A 17,566-nucleotide genomic window follows, 5' to 3' on the forward strand; every position below is an offset into this window, starting at 1 on the left:
TGCACTCACACTTCACAAGTCAGCTGGTGCATTTACCCAAGTCAGCGTTCCCTGTTCGGTGCACCCCAAGCTTACCGAAACACAGCCCACATTTTGGAGCTCTCGCTGTGTGCCAGCTCCTGACCTGTGGTAGCCCCGCCCCCTCCCCAGCCCTGGGCTCTGTTACCATGGTGCTGAGACAAGTACACTGGCACAGAGAGGTCACACGGTTTGCCCGAGGTCACAGAGCAGGCGGCAGAGCCCAAACTTGAATTCAGCTTGCCCTCAAAGCTCACGCTTCAGCCTTCTCTCAGACTGTGGAGTTCCTCACCTCACTTCCTAATTTGGATATGTGCTCCTTGAATTCAGGGACCGCCCGCTCTGTCCCCAGGGCTGCCAGGACCCCCAGCGCACAGCAGCGGTCGTGTTGCTGCTGTGTGGTCCACTCTCGGCTCAGTTTCTCTGCACGGACGCAGCAAGTGACCGTAAACATTGGCCTCTCTCTGCAGAGATGAGAGAGGAGAGGTCATGCTGGCTCTCCTGTCTTTTCCTTCGTGTCTGTGTGATTTTCCACAGGGAAGTGAAGAACGTAGACCAAAGAGAAGCAGAGAAGAAGAAGGCGAACCACATGTTCATCCACCCTTCGGTCCTCAATGAGGGGATGACAAAGAAATCTAGAGGAAGCATTCAGAGGGAGATTGCATTCCTTTTAAGGTTGGTTTGAAAAAATACCGCAGGAAAAGTAGAAACGTGAATGAACAATGGAAGAATTCTTAGCATATGGAAAAGAACACCTGAAAGTTCACTCACTTTTATGTGTGACTCACTCCATTCTCATTTTATTTTTTTTTATTAGTGGTAGTAGAAAGAGGCACCAATGATTCTGTACTCCCTCTGTGCTGAGCGTTTGTCCTTTATAAACTGTGTTGGTCAGAGCTCTTTGGCTGCAAGGGCCAGGAAAGCAGCTCAAAGGAGCTTGAGCGGAGGGTCAGGTTAGTGGCTTCAGTAACCAGGCAGCCTGCAGATGAGCGGCCGCGGGCACGTCGGCACCAAGGGCTCAGCAGTATCTCCAGGCTCTCTCTCCCTCCCTGTATTGCCCTCTTTCTGCCCGCTGGCTTATTTTTGCAGCTGCCCCTTCTCCCAGAGAAATAAAGAAGGCCAGAGATAAGCCTATGGTGTGACCTAAAGGAAGGGTTACACTCCTTTCCAGCCTCCAGGCACCAAACCGAATCGAAGTCTCTGCTTGCTCTGCTTGGCCCCGGCCCGCCTACCTGGTCTGGATCAGCACCGAGTGCAGAGAGAAGCAGGCTGTGCCGAGCCAGGCCTGAGAGAGCAGGGTGCAGTCAGTGACGTGGGGTAGAATGGGTGACATGTCATCAGACAAAGACATTGTGCCCACTTTATTTTATTTGCATCTCATCAAACCCTATTAGACAACATCACTCCCATTTTACTGAATAGAGAAGGGAGGCACAGACATGCTAAGTAAACATTGACTAAAGACCTTCTATGCCAGGCACTTAGGATACAAAGAAGGAAATAAGTTAAAAGTCCTCGCAGTCTGGAAGGAGGAAGAAAATATGTAAATAGGTAACGTGCCACAAGTTGTGTAGGTCCTAAGACAACACTGCAAAAGGGAACACGGCAGGGAGTGGTCAGCGCTGCTGGTTTGCTGGGGTGGCGAGGAATGAATGGGCTGCCACTCTAGCCAACTCGAAGAGCTCCGAGTTACCAGCCCGCCCCTGCGTCTGGCTGGTCGGGAGCGAGGGAGAGCTGAGGAGGGAACGCAGGGGCCTCGGGGGGGGTCTCACAGGCCACACCTGAAGTCTGCTGTCCTGTGGCCCCGAGGTGGCCTTCCAGGAGTGTCCTGTACAGAAATCTCCGTCTTCGGCTCTGGAACTTACCTCCATTCTTCTAAATAACATGCTTACCTTGTGTTTCTTGATTTTTTTTCCTTCTGTGACATAATCTGTTGATCGTTTCTGCCAGATTGTTAAGAGCTGTCAAAAACTCAGCTGCATCACTTTCCATATTTTCAAACATATCATACATATTCTACGTATATTCTATTAGACAGTGTGGTCGTTACAGGGGCAGATGCGGTTTGCTGCTTGTTCTGTTCTCTCCACTACAAGCATATGCAGCCTTCGAAGGCTAAGAAAAAGTTGTGGTGGAAGATCCTAAAAGTGGGGAGACATTCTAATAATTTCTCCTGCTTCTTTCTTTTCTTTGTTTTAATTTTGGCGTTCTTCTCAGGCCCTCGTCCTCCACCGGTCTAGCCTGGCATGTTCTGCGTCTGCTCACAGTTACCGCCTGGGAGCCTTGCCCGCCATCATCCTCGGACTTCCCTTCCTCGGCTCCACTCGGTTGGAGTCTCTTGTTTCCGGGTCACGTGTCTTTTTCTTTCTTATTTTACTTCCTCGTTTTGTTGGAACGCATCTTCTAGTGGTTCTTCGAGAAAAGGTACATGGGAAGGTTTTCCTAGTCATTACATGTACAAAATAACTTTGCTCTTGATGAATATTTGACAGATGCTTTGCTGGGAATAAAATTCTACTAGATTAAAAGTCCGTTTGCCATAGAATTTTGAAAAAAAAAATTTTTCCTACCTTTTAGTTTTTGTTGAAAAGCATGATACCGTTCTGATTCCCATGGCCTTGACTGTTCTACGACCTACTTTTTTCTGTGGAAGGGTTTAGTGGATTGTCTTTGTCCCTAGGGGTCTGAAATTTCACAGTCATGACCTGGGGTCAGTCTTTTTGTTACTGTTTCACTGGGATTGGGAACCCTCAGACTGGAGGGTTCTAACAGTTCTTATTATTTAGTTATTTCTCTTCCTTTATTTCCCTAGCTCTGCTTTTCAGGATTATATTGGCTATTGGAGCTTCCTGGACTGATTTTCTAATTTTCTTATCTTTATTCTCCTGTTGGCATCAGTATGAATTTCTGTCTGTATTTTATCTTCCAACATTTCTTTTAATTCTAAAAATTCTTACTTCATTATGAATTTCCTAGAGTCTGCTCTTATATTCTGGCTGTTCCTTTTTCATAGCATTTTCTTCTTTTTCTAGATGTGATATTTTCATCTATAACTGAGGCTATTAATCTTTTTCTTTAAAGATTTACTTATTTAGTTTTAGAGGGGGAAAGAGAGAGAGGGAGGAAGAGAAATATCAATGTGTGGGAGAAACATTGACAGCTGCTTCTCCCAAGCCCCCAAATGGGGACCTGGCCCGCAGTCCAGATATGCGCCCTGACCAGGAACTGAACCAGCAACCCTAAGACTCACAGGTTGGCACTCAGGCCACTGAGCCACACCAGCCAGGGCGTTATTTATTTTTTTTAAGTTGATTCTGACTCCATTATTTCTATGGGTATCTTTCTTGGGCATTTTTGGGGGGGGGGGTCTTGTTGTCTATTTGCCTGTTTTAAACTCTCACTTTCATCTTTGAGTTTTTCCTTAAATTATAAATGATCCCGGGCTGTCTTTATACATGAGAGTAAAGCTCTAAAAACTGACAGTGACAGGAAGAATCAGAGGCACAGCTTTTCGGTTTGTGGGCTTGCTCTCTTTTAGGCAACAGGAAAGAAGCCAGCTTTCTCACTAAAGGACCCTCAGGTATCAGCATCTACATGATTTTCTCAGCAGTAATTCTTTCTGTAGGAGAAGAAGAATCCTCCAGTCGTTTGCCTACGGGGTGTATGCCTGGCTGGAGACATTCTGGAAACAGAGGAAAGAAATGGGGGAAGGGATCCTGCGTTTAGTAGACAGACTTCCACTTAACTTTATTTTCTACCAGTCTGGTATCCTCAAGCCTGAAATCAGTTTATTTCCATTTCTCTGGAAAACAAAAGCAAAACAAAATCTTCCTAGCCCCTGCGTTCCTCCCCCCGGGACCCTCAGAGTCCATTATGTTGGCTGCCGGAGTTCCAGCTCACGGTCTGTTTTCCAGACCAGCCGCTCTAACAAGGGAAAGAAAGAAAAGGGCAGCCCCATTCCCTCTGTCTCTGTCTGTCTGTCTGTCTTTCTACAAATCCATCAGTCAATTAATCAATCACTAAAGAGAAAAGCAGGGATGAGGGGGATATCCTTGCCTTGACCCTGACCTCAGTGGGAAGGCTTCAGACTTCTCACCGTTGAGTTCGACATTAGCGCCAGTTTGTTGGTAGATATTCTTTATCAAAATGACGTCGTTCCCCCTGTTTTTAGTTTGCTGGGTTTTTATCATGAATTGTTGGATTTTTTTTTAAAAAGATCATATTCATTAATTTTAGACAGAGTGGAAGGAAGGGAGGGAGAAAGAGAGGGAGAAATATCAATGCGTGGCCACCTCTCCCACGCCCCCTGTAGGGGACCCGGCCCACAAGCCAGGCATGCGCCCGATCAGGAATCGAACCGGCGACACTCTAGTTCACAGGCCAGCACTCAAATCCACCCTGAGTTAAAATATTAAAATTTTTAAAAGATTTTATTTATTATTTTTTTTAGAGAGAGGGAAGGGGAAGGAAAAAGAGAGGGAGAGAAACATCCATGTGGGGTTGCCTCTCCGCTTTAGTTGTTTGCGATTGCCAGCGTCATTGACTGGTTTGCAAACCTTTTCTTTCCACACCCATCAAGATGCCAGTGAAAACTTCGAAGAAATCACCCTGAGTTTTTTGAGCTGATTGCTGTTGATGTCTTGTTTGTTTCCCCACAGAAAGGAAAAGGCAGAGAAAGAGAGACAGAAGTTGAACTGTCCTCCCATCCCACTTCCGAGCCCCAGGGAAGTCCCGTCCCTGGAACTAGGAAGCTCCAGCAGCTCTTCTGACGTTCCCGGTTCCAGGTGGGTAGAAGAACAACAGGGGGAAATGGCGGCCAAAGACCGAAAAATAAAAATGACGATTCCCGGGACAGAGGAGACAGTTCATTATATTAATAATCCTTCCTAGGCTGAGGGAAAAACAGGAGTAGGGGGGGTTTTGTAGGGTGACAACATTCATTTATGCATTTACTGTTTTACCTATTATTTTATTTAAAATGTTATAACTAACAATATTAAATTATAACATGATAATAATGGTTATCATTTATTAACTGGTCACTCTGCACCAAGCATTAAGCTAAACACTTTAGGAACATGACCTCATTGTAACCTTTATTTACTATTTTTTAAAAGATTTTATTTATTTATTCTAGAGAGAGGAGAAGGAGAAAGAGAGGGAGAGAAACATCAATGTGTGGTTGCCTCTCATATGCCCCCCACTGGGGACCTGGCCCGTAACCCAGGCATGTGCTCTGACTGGGAATCGAACTGGTGACCCTTTGGTTCCCAGGCCTGTGCTCAATGCACTGAGCCACACCATCCAGAGCTCATTCTAATCTTTGTAACAGCCATGGGAGGTGGATATTACCTAGTGCGTTTTATATAGGAGCAAGCCCCGGTGTGCAGAGTCAGAAGCTCCTTGCTGCAGACACTGGGTGACAGCGGTAGCCAGAACACAGTTCCTGTTTTCAGAGGGCTTACAGTCCGGCCGAGAGGAGGCAGGCGCGTCAACCAATAAATGCCGTCGGTTCCAGGGGTGCTGTTTGACAGGGTACAAAGGGTGCAGCAGCCTGGAGCCACGCAGAAATACTTTTAAAAAATATGTTTATTGGTTTTGAGAGAGAGAGGGAGGTAAGGGAGAGAGAAACATCGATGTGAGAGGAAGACATCGATTGGTTTCCGCCCATCTGTACCCTAACGGGGTCAAACCAGGTATGTGCCCGGACCAGGAATTGAACCTGCAGCCTTTTGGTGTATGGGATGACACTCCAGCCACCTGAGCCACGCCGGCTTTCCAAAAGCGGTGTATCTTGACCTGAGTCAGGTGTGTGCCGGGCAAGAGGCAGGGGATGAGAGAAGAGGCTGGCCTTCTCGGTGGGTGGGGCAGTGGAGGCCAAGGCTCCGAGGCAGGAGGTCGAGCAAGAGTGTGGGGGGCTTCCGGGAGAGGCGAGCCTGGAGGAGGTCCCTGGGGGTCATGAAGGGATGTGCATGAAGCACTTTATTTTCTAAGTCACGGAGAGCCCCTGAAAGATACTCTGTGGGGAAGCCATGTGGTCATATTTGGATTTTAAAAGTACCAATGGCAGATGGAGGTCTTCACAAAGGGAGCGTGGGTGTATTTGGGGGGATTTGTAAAGTCTCCTGTGAATATTTACCTTTATACGGAACCCTGGCCGTGCCTCTAGGTCAGTGGTCCCCAAACTTTCTCGATCTCATCTCTCAGTTAAAAAAAACATTTAGGAGCATCCAGCCCCTAACAATACATTAATTATTTAGAAATCACATCTATATTTCTATACTAGTGTAGCATGTATACTATAAAACATACAGAAAGTAGAAATTAAAAAGGATAAGAGAATCATGTATAAACAAACTCCAACACCTTCTCCCTTATAACAGCCCCATGGGGGACCCACGTCGTGAAAGGGACGACTGCTCTGGATGGGCCCCAGGTTCAAATTCATCAGGTAAAGGAGTCACTGTCTAGTTTCCCCCACGGGAAAAGATGGAGCAGTAGGAGGAGCTTTAACTGTAAAAGGATCTGGGGTTTTCGGTCTTCGCTCTGCCCCTCTATGACTTCAGGTCAAGTTCCCGAAGTTCTCTTGCCTGTTTTCCCTGCCATGAAACATATGGATGGTGTCGTGTATGAAACAGCCAACCCACAGAAAGAGCCTGGCATAGGAACTGCCAATAATTAATAGTCTTATTTTTTCCCTAAGACTTCTGACGTTCCTTAATCCAGCATGCCTGAGAGCACTGGCCAGCCCAGCCCAGAGGGACTCCGGGTTCTCCGGGCCCTGGGCCAGCTTACCGATTAGGACTGTGTTCATATCCTGCTCACTCACCGCTGGCAACTGAGATGGTGAAGCTCGAGAAAACACGCCAGTTCTTAACCCGCAGGAAAGCGCCTCCAAGCTCCAGGAGTTTCGTTCACATTTAGACAGGGCACAGCCTGGGTCCGCAACGTCCTCCTAGACACCTCTCAGAAGTCACCGAGGGTTGGTGAGCCCAGACGTCTAGAGCAGGCTTGCTCTTCCCGCTGCAAACACCGCGAGAGGAGTTGAGAAGTGGTCTTCCCCCGTGCTGGGCGCGGTCCATCGGTCATCCCATTCAAGTCCCAGCACAGCCTTCTGAGGACTTGTGTTTCGTTCTGTTTCTCAAAGGAGGCAACTGAGGCGCTCTGGAGTCTAGGCACAGGCTCCACCTCATGGATCTCTTTAAAAAATCCATATCTCATGCTGCTCTTTTCCTCAAAACCTGCAGCTTCTCCTCCTCCCCTAAGGATCCTGGGGGTAAAATCCAAACTCTTAGACAGGAGCAAGGTGTTTGTGAGGTGGCCCCTGCTCACCTCTCCTCCCTCCTCTCCCTCCACCCCCCGCCTCTCAAACCACACCGAGCCCCTGCAGCTGCCCGAAGAGGCCAGGCTCCTCCTGCCTCCAGGCCTTGCTTGGCACAAGCACCTCCTCTGCAGAAATGCTACTACCTCTCCCACCTTGGCCCTCCTTCCACAGCCTGCTCCTGCTGCTTCTTCAGAGTCAGGGCAGAGGATGTCTCTTCCTCCAGGAAGCTTTCCCTGATACACACACTGAAGATCAAGGTTAAATGCTTCTCTAAGCTCTCAGACTTTTGTTAACATGAAAACCTCCTGGGCCCAAAGCAGTGCAAGAAGCTGCATCAGAACATCTGGATTGGAGGATGTAGAGCAGACCATTTTGGAGAAAGCAGTCCAGCAGTTGTCTCACCGGGCTATGCTCTAGGGTGGAGGAGGAGGCCGGCTCCAAGCGCAGATGGACTGAAGGGTGAAGGAGCAGACGCTGACACACTCAGGGTTTCTCCTGAGCTCACGGCCTCATTCTCCCATCTGTCGGGGCGAGACAGGCAGAAGCCGTAGTGGAAGCCCATGAAAATGCTATCGTTTTAAATTCTGGTGTCCAGTAAAAGATTATTGAGTAGTACAAAATACGAATTTTTAGTACATCGGCAAAGTTTGATATGTTAAAGTATCCCATAATTTGTTAAGAAACCACAAGTAATATGTTTCCTAACCGTAACGTTTACTCGTTCATTAGTTTTCGTCACCTGTGCAGTGGCAGGCAGCGGGGTTTCCCACAGCCGGTTTACTCGGTGCTCGTTTTGGCCAGGTCCTCACTCCGTGCCAAGCACGATCTGTGTATTGTCTGTCGCAGCATTCCTGTGAGGTAATGGGAAGTTTTGTCCTCATTTTACAGTGGAGGCAGCCGACGCTCGGAGAGGCTTAGTGACTGCTGACCCCAGGCTCTCTCATTTGGTAAGTAGTTTTAGACCCCAGGGCCCGAGCTGCGGCCTAACTGTTCTTAAGATAAGGCTGAAGAGGTAAGCTTCATGTGAAGAAAGTCTTATCGGTTTTCTGGGAGGCGATGGAATCCTCCAGGTTAGGAGTAGCTTAGGCACACTATTCTTTGTAACATCCATTTTACAGTGGAAGGGAGACCAGTCAGTCCAGCGCATCTTGAGTAGTCGTTGCTCTTCCCTCTCCCTGAACATGTTATAGACACATGTTCATCTGGCTGATTCTCACTCGACCCTTACAGCCCAGCTCAGCCATCACTGCCTACTTTGTGATCTGTGCTTTATCAACCATGCTCCACTGAATAGGTCTGGGGACGTCTGTATTCCTCTCTCTCCTGTAAGTCTTCCAAGTTCGGGGACTTTGTCCCACTCAGCATCGAATGTCCTGCACCTGCTCCTGTGGCTGGCACATAGTAGGGATTTAGCAAATCTGTAAAATGGTGATAGTAATAGTATGTACAGCATAAAGCTGTTACAGGAATTAAATTGGTCAGTATTTGTAAAACACTTAGAATACTGCCTGATACAAATAAGTAAATGTTTATTAAATTAACCAATTAATAGTTCTACAAAGCTTGTTACAAAAGACTGCCCTCCCCTGCACCCCCTCCCATTCCCCAGAAACAACGCTTTCTACTTTAACTGATTGTTTTAGTATTTGTTTTCCTTTTTATGTCTCAATATCATGCTGCTCTGCTCCTTGATTTTTTTAAAGGAAGGTTTTTATTCCAATGCAGCATGATCTGGGACAAGGGGGGACTCCCCGTCTCAAAGCTCATCTCCTCCACAAAACCCAGCCGTCCTCAGCAAGACCCAAACAGAAGGCAGCGCCCAGAATGCCTGTTCCACCTTAAAGTCCTGTCCTTTGGAGTCCGAGGCAACTTCTCAGCCGTCACCCAGGCAGCTTAGCTTGTTGTCAGCTGTTGTCGTGCTTCAGGCCCCCTCCTTGGAGGTTGCATGCAGAGCCAGTGCTGCTGTTGGCTGTGTGGCTTCTGGGCCACAAGGTCCCATGCTCTCTGGCTGGTGAGCACACGAATGCTCCACCAGGTCAGCAGGAGAGAAGGACTCCCTCCCAGAGGCGAAGGGGACACGCGACAGGGCAGTACACCATCCAGCCTGGGTGCAGGTTCCGGGCAGCAGCCACGATCAAGAGCTGCTCCTTGATTTTGCACTGTTAGACTTGATCTATCGAGGTCTCACTAGGAGGGGGGGCAGGTGCTCTCTCACATGCACACACTTCCCAGGCCCCGTCCTTCCGATGTGTTTCTGTCGTGATTGTGATGGGTCGTTAATCAGCGTCGTTAGGCCATCGGTGCCATCACCATGCGCCATGTAGTGCACTGTGGTTGTTATTATTATTATTTTTTTGCAACACTGTTTGATGTCCCTGGAACTAAGTCTCTCTCTCTTTAAATCGGCCTGTGTTCTCATTTTTTTCTTATGTATTTATTATGATTTAGCTTCAAATTCTCCCTTGGCTCTATAAATCTCCCCCAGTACATTCAGACACTTCACATAGTCTACAGTTTCACCTTCTGACCTGCTCCACTCTGGGTGGTTGATTTCGAGGCTCCTTATATAATCTTGGGGATTCCTTTCTTCCTTCTCTTGATCACACTGGTTTTTAAATCTGTTTCTGTTTGCTTCTTTATGATCCATCCATAGAGAGGTCAGTAAGAAGTTGCAGAAAAATGAAGTGTTCTTGCCTAGCCCTGCGCCTTCCAGCTCACCTGGAGGAATCCTTGTCCAAGAATTGGGAGAACGTTAGGGACAAAGTCTACGCTTGTTGTTGCGTTTAATCTGAGACAGGAACAGCAAGGCAAACGAGAAGATGATACTGCAGCACCTCTGGTCACTCCCAGATGTGGGGCAAAGACTGTCACAGCGCGCTCCGCCCACGGCCGAAGCCTGGGTGTAAACTGAAGTTAGTTCACCTCATTCATCCATGCAGTTACTAGTAATTCTTTCATTCACTTGTTTATTAGTAACACCATGGAATATATAATATTGTGTAACAATAATCATAGGAGACGTAATTTATTGAGCACTTACTATGTACCGAGTGCTCTGTTAAGTCCTTTTTTAATTTTTCAAAATCCTCATCTAAGCACCTTTTTCATTGCTTTTAGAGAGCAAGAAAGTGGGGGAGAGAAAGAGATGTTGATGTGAAGGAGAAACATCAATTGGTTGCCTCCAGTACAGACCCTGACAGAGGACAGAACTCAAGACCTTTCAGTGCACAAGACAATACTCCATTCAGCAGAGCCATACCACCAGGGCGACATCCTTTTTAGACATCATCTCCCTTAATTCCCCAAGATGGCGCTGTTACCTCCATTTCTTCCACCGGGGCTTGGAGAGGTTGAGCAATATTCATTCCGTGTCTGTTGTGTGTCCTGCCTGCACTAGTTCTGTGGTTACAGGGATGAATAGAGACCCCGTCCCTGACCTTACAGGGCTCACAGTCTACAAGACGGGGTAGGATGTATAAACGAAGAATGCATTAATACTTTGCCAGAAATCTGTGTGGAATCCAAGAAAAACCCAGGGGAGAGAGACTTCACTGAGGCTCAGAGGTACAGGGGCCAGTGTGCAGAAGGACGTGCAGCTGGGCTGAGAGGCTCAGCCAATGTCACTTTGGCCTCATGGTCCAAGGAGTGACCTGTTCTGGGTGACAACAACCTGCTTGGCACAGCCAAAAGGGAGGAAACCATGCCAGTGGCCGTGTGCCTGAACCAAGAAGCAAGTGAGTGCATTCTTAGGACCTGTGGTGTCTCCAAGGAATATGGCTCTTCTCCTGAACCTGAGTGTCACTCCTGGTGACCACCCCTAGAGATACTACCCAGGTAAAGAGGTGCAGGACAGGTGGTAGAGAAGGAGCCCAAGCTTTGGCCCCAGAAAATTCAGGCCTTGGAGTCCCCACCCTGCTGCATAATGGATGTTGACTTCAGGCCCAGAAGCACTGAGCTTGTGCTCTTGAACACAGAGAAGAATGCCTGCCTGCCTGCCAGGGTAGTGTTGTCGTGAAGATTAAGTGATAGAATTTATGCCAGGTTCCTGGCACAGCGTATTTCACTTGGTAGTTGCTACCAACTATTATTATTTTTGTTGTTGTTTTCATTGCTATTGTAAAGCATGCTCTTCTGAAAGCAGCACGTGCTGAGCACCTGCCATCCATGTGTGAGGTGCCGTACGGCTTAGGTAACCAGAGCAGTCTGTCCCTCCCCTTTGTTACCTAAGCCACAATCAACTCTTTTTTTACATTTACTAAAGCTGGGACAGTGAAACCAGGAAGGGCTTAGGACAGAAGAAGGAACAGGAGAGCCCAGGCTGGGCTGCTCGGCTTACTGAGAGGTCAGAGAAAAGGGGGCCCTGGAGACAGAGTCAGGGGGTTAGCCCAGGAGGAGCTGCTCCTGCCCATGGCCCCCCTGGTTGCAAGTCTCAAGGGGACCCTTAGGGTTTAGGAGATGCTGCCTTTTGGGGAGGAAGAGGAGAAAGGGGAAGGTGCAGGCACGCTCCCTCAGGGACCGTGCCTGCAATCAGCTCTTTACTTGCAGTTTTCTCCTGAGGAGCCACGCTCACCCTCCTGTTTATGGGCCTTTTGCCTATTGCTGCTTCAGGACCTGGATCCCCCCCCTTTCCCCTCTTAACTCACAACATTGCTAATTCCTGCTCCTCCTCCAGGAAGCCTTCCCGGAAACACCACCAGCAAGGTGGACAGATGTGCCCCTCCTGCTCCCACAGCCTTTCGTGCACTCCTGTCGTGAGCAGTTCCCACAGGTGTGCTTACCTGCTCACCTGTCCCTGCCACTGGCCCCTGCTCAGGAGGAAGGCCACCTGGTTTTCAACATCCAAGATGAATTGCCCTACCGTCTTTCAAGACAATCCTTTGCATAGTGCTTGAGTTCAAGATCATCCTTGCATGGACCACTTCCCAGAAATTCCTGAAGACTCCTAACCATAGGCCTCTCAGGAAGGTCAAGATAAAAGACCTATTTTCCCTCTTTATAAATTATGGGGAAGAATTTTTTACCCTTTATAAGGGGAGGGGCATAGAGCATCAAAGGAAACTAACATTTAAAAAGCATTTACAGTAATGCGTGATACAGCAAGTAACCGTGTGACACTCCAGCTCTGTCATTCCCAGTGTTGCTGCGAACGAGTACTCTGAACATGGAAGAGAGGAAGTCCAGATGTTACATCAGAAGAGATAAGAGTCCTGTAGTCCTGGTTTTTAATTGATTATGAACTGAGGGTATATTTTGTCTTTAAACAAACAGTTGCCTAAGGAAGGGTGGTGGGGGTGGTTGGGGAGGGAAGGGGGGAATGGAGGGAATTACAAAGAGCCCCGAAGAAACTTTTGGGGTGATGGATAGGTTCACTATCTGAATGTGGTGAAGGGTGTACAGATAAAGACACAGCATATGCCCACATTTTAAAAATTTTAAAATTTTTAGAGAGAGGGGATGGTGGGGAGAAGGAGAGGAAAACATCGATGTGTGAGAGAAATGTTAGTCGGTGCCTCTTGAATGTGTCTCGACTGGGGACCCACAACCCAGGCATGTGCCCTAACTGGGAATCAAACCGATGACCTTTCAATTTGCAGGACAGTTGGTTGAGTGCTGGTCTGTGAACCAAAGGGTCCCCAGTTTAATTCCCAGTCAGAGCACATGCCTGGGTTGCGGGCCAGGTCCCCAGTAGGGGACACATGAGAGGCAACCACACATTGATGTTTCTCTCCCTCTTTTTCCCTCCCTTCCCCTCTCTTTAAACATAAATTTTAAAAATCTAAAATAAAAGAAAATTAATGGGCCACCTTTGAAGGATACTAAGGAACCAATTCATTATTTTGAGGACTGGTAAATAAAGGAAATGAATCAGTATTTATCATGTCATTCCCATGTGAACTGTATCACTAGATAAGCAAACAGATAAGGGGAAGTTTCTCTTCAAAATATTCCTAATATTTTGAAGAGAAACTTCAAATAAATAAATCAGAGATAAATCAAGGAATGATAGAATTAAACTATCACCATTTGGTAACACCCGATGAATTAATGAATCTAGGTTGATTATCAACAGCCGCTAACATTGGTTGCCTCTTGCAACCCAGGCACGTGCCCTGACAGGGCATCACACCGGGACCTCTTGCTTTGCAGGATGACACTCAACCAACTGAGCCACACTGGTCAGGGCGATCTCTGAACCTTTTAAACCCGCACCCGCCAGTGCCCTCCCATTGGCAACCATCAAAATGTTCTCTGTATCTATGAGTTTGTTTTTGGTTTGTTTGTTCATGTATTTTTGCTTTTAGATTCTACATATAAGCGGACTCATACAGTATAGTCTTTGACTTCTTGCACTCAGCGGACTCAATGTTTTTCAACGAGTAGGTTGCAAAGGAAAAGAAAGAGGAAAATCTGTATATTAAAAGACACTTAAAAGGCATCAATAAATTGCACTGTGTAGATATTTTTTGAGTCCCAGTGGAAACAAACTTTAAAAAAGGTATGACGTTTATGAGATAATTAGATGTTTGAATGCTTCCTGGATGTTTGATATTAAAATTTTTATTAATATTTAGGTGTGATAATGGTACCATGTTTGTTTTTAAAAGAGTTTGAGATATACACTGAAATATTTACATAAAATTATATGATGTACGGAATTTGCTTCAAAATAATATGAGAGAGGAAGTGGTTGGAAGTATACATAAAGCAAGATTAGCTATGTGTTGAAAATTGTTGAAGCTGGCTGATGGGAATATTATACTGTTTCACTTTTGAATGTATTTGAAATTACCCACAATAAAAATGAAAGGCATACACTATGGACTAGACACTTTCAAGCATATTATTATACATTATTTGTCTTGTCCTGTAGTCCTGTGAATGCGTAACAGTTTTCTCCATTTCAAACTAAGGCCTTTCTCGGTTGCAGCCACCGTTCCCCGTGGCTTGGATTTTTACGGCGTTCTCCCAGGCGTTCTTGCCCTCTCATACCCACTCCAATTCATTCTGCACACAGCAGCCCAAATACTCCGAGTGTATTGACCCACTTAATTCTCACAACCACTCAGTCCTAATACTAGTCTTGGTTTTCCGATGAGGAAACTGAGTCACAGGTTAAGTAGCTTCCCCAAGACCACACGGCCAGGGTGGCTGAACTGTCCTCCAGTAGGCTTATTGCTTCTCCTGTATGTGCTTATGCCATACTTCTATAAATGTAAAATAAAATCCATACGAATAGAGTCTGTCATATGCTGGTTTGGCATATTGGTTAAGAACCTATACATGAGCCAGACTGTGAGCCTTGGGCAAGTTATTTAACCTCGTGGTGCCTCCGTTCCATCACCTCTAGGAAGATGGAACGGCATCACCATATCGTCATCCTTGATACAGTGTCCACCTCGGGGTGCCTTTGTGTGGGATGGATGTGTTCATCTGTGGCAAGCAGTACGTGCTGTAAATGTGAACTGTCGCCAGATGTTACCTTGGGCTTTTGAGAGCTCATGTCTCCCTAGCACCTTTCACTGTGGCAGAACCCCTTGCAGCTCCCTAAACAAGCCTCCATGCTCCCGCTGCCTTTCCCAGGGCCCTGCTGGCATAGCCTTACTTATCCTCCCAGCCCCAAATCAAAGCTTACCACCTCTGTGAGGATCCATCCCCAGGGGGAGGTCTGCTTGGTGCCCACCTGCATGTGCGTATAATCTGCTCTTACCTTGCCCCGTGTGGATCTGTCCCTGTATTTATCTTCCCTGCTACACTCGTGGCCGGTTTTTTGAGGTCAGAGAGGTGGGGCCATGTATTGAATAAATGGTGGTTAAGTAAACTGTCAGGGGCAGGCCTCTCTGGGCAGCTATGTGCCAAATTGGGGAGTTTTTCAAAGTCTTATATAAATCTAAAAAGCCCCGAATGACTGATATATACAGGGTCCAGCACAAATAATGCCCCTTGTTTATGAGCTGGCAGTCTATTTCAAATCTTTTATTAGAAAATCATAAGCATGTAATTCCATGACATAACTATCACACTGAAGCACACCATATGGCATTTTAGGTGAAACGTTCAAATTGCTGTCCATCTCATGTGAGACATCCACATACCCTGCCAACCACACTCAATGGCATTACTTCTGCCAGACCCTGTATGTTTGCATATGCGTGTACATATATGTATATATGTAATATGTACACACATATATTACTGTATTTGCTTATATACTCATCTGGAGCCCCTGCTAGGGTTTGTATCTTATTTGTGGTGAATCCCTTGCATCCAGCACCTGCCACAGAGTCTGACAAAAAATCAATCTTTTGAATGAGTTAAATATGTTTAAGGGGAGGTGCACCCACTGAAATTCTTTTGCGATGACCCTTCATTCTTTAGTTGTATTAAACCATTTCTCAAACTTGAGCTTTAGAAACTCTAAGAACACATATCTGTAGGCACCAGTTTGAGGAAGCTCAAATATATGTAGTGAGGTCATACACACACATTTGATTGTAAGGTGGTCGTCCACAGGGGACAGTGAAGTGTACGGCTGAAAAGTCAGGTCTTCACTGTAATCCCACTGCATTTTCGAAAATTCCTAGAATATTACAAACATTACACAAAATTTTTAATTTTATAGAGAACTTGTGGACTTGCTGAAGGATTTGAGAAGTTGTGAAAACTAATTGACACAATTACTCATTGGTTACTAACGGACAAGGAAGTTCTGGCTCACCATGCTCTAGATCTGGGATGGAAAAGCAGGATTTTGTTAAATGTAGTCACTTTTATAAGTCTTTTATGGCTTTGGAGTTTCATATCATACTTAAACAGATTTTCTTTTTCTGGAATAATAGAAATTTGTCTCATTTTTTCCTAGCACTTTTATTATTTTATCATTCAGATTTAATTTCCTGATCCATCTGGCATTTATTTTGGTATAAGGTGTGAAGTATGGTTCCAATTTTACTTTTCTTCCAGATGGGCACCTAGTTGTTCCAACACCATTCATTGGATTCATGATTTCCCTACTGGTCTGAAAGGTCACCTTCATCATACTCAGAATTTTGTATGATATGAAAGACATCTTTTTTTATTCTGATTTCAATGGGGAAAGTCTTCAAGTATACTTTTTAATTACCCCAGGGTTTCTGGTTTGTTTTTTAAAAACATTTTAAAAGTTGTATATAACCACCGATATCCCATTCAAACAAGATTTTTATCCTCACTTCACGAATTTATTACCAAGCTCATTTCAGTTTCTTTAAGTGTACCACACAAACCTTCAAATATTTTGAACATTTCTCTCTCCCAGCTGTCACTACATCAAACTACATATGTTTTATTTTCCTAAATCATCTCGTTGTGCTCTTTGCAGCTCTTCTGTGCAGCTGATGTCTCCATCTAACAAATTGCTCGAAAGTCGCTACATTTTACTTTATTATTTTTGTAAAGAATGCTAATTTAATATTTCCCAATATTTTTAATAAACCCAGCTACCAACTTGGCATTCAACGTATTTTTATTTAACTACTGTTCAAGTACAGTTTTCTGTGTTTTACTCCCATCCCAGCCCACCCCCCAAAAGTCGCTATATTTTAAGTAAGTCCTCAAAGTGAAAGCCTATTATCCCTACCCAGTTCACCCCAAAAATGGGCATTCATTTTCATTTAACATCAAGGACAGGCAGTGTTTTTGGAAAATAACGGATTTGGAAGAGCTGTGGCATTTATTGGCTCTTTAAACAATCCACCTGGGGGCGGGGAATGCCCCACGAAATGTCAACTGCTATTGTGGGAATCTTTTTGCTATTTATTCCAGCAAAATGATTCAGACAATGAAGGAAAAGGGTCGCCCTGTACTAGGTCTTGAACTTAAAAAACTGTTAGCACAGATTTGCATCCAAAATACATCACAGCCTCCACCTCAACAGATGCTCGTTCAAATGTTTCACGACTTTCAACCGTCTCCATTTAAGGGGAAAAGGAAGGCGCTGCCAGAGGCGGCAGCTCTGCTGACATGAAAGCGAGCCTAAAATTTGTTTAAAAGCTGGACCAAAATATGTTTGGCTTCTGTTGTCTATTTAAAATTTCAAGTTAAGACGGAGAAAAAATTACTCTCCATCCTGAATGGGCCCTGGATGCCTCCCTCGCAGAACAGAGTGGCAAACGGTAAGAGAGTCAGAGAGAAGAAAGAAATTAGGATCGCTGGGACATCAGTGAAGCCACCGATATATAAAAAACT

General features: G+C 45.8%; 1 protein-coding gene across 3 annotated transcripts in view; it reads left to right on the top strand.

Annotated features, from left to right (window-relative positions):
- FAM227A (family with sequence similarity 227 member A) overlaps positions 1-14,159 on the top strand; it is a 50,430-nt gene extending 36,271 nt beyond the window's left edge. For 2 of the 3 annotated variants that reach the window (XM_053661878.1, XM_053661879.1), the window contains 3 exons: positions 556-693; positions 2,236-2,442; positions 4,677-4,765. In XM_053661878.1, coding sequence (XP_053517853.1) covers positions 556-693; positions 2,236-2,425 — 328 coding nt within the window. In that variant the 3' untranslated portion in view covers positions 2,426-2,442; positions 4,677-4,765. Of the gene's footprint in view, positions 1-555; positions 694-2,235; positions 2,443-4,676; positions 4,803-8,230; positions 8,290-10,459 lie in introns of those variants that run through there. The other variant, XM_053661877.1, reaches the window with a different exon arrangement.
- The last annotated feature ends 3,407 nt before the right edge of the window (positions 14,160-17,566 follow it).

This window comes from Artibeus jamaicensis, unplaced genomic scaffold, assembly GCF_021234435.1.
Source record: "Artibeus jamaicensis isolate MK-2021 breed Jamaican fruit bat unplaced genomic scaffold, CSHL_Jam_final contig_233, whole genome shotgun sequence".
NCBI classification, from domain to species: Eukaryota; Metazoa; Chordata; class Mammalia; order Chiroptera; family Phyllostomidae; genus Artibeus; species Artibeus jamaicensis.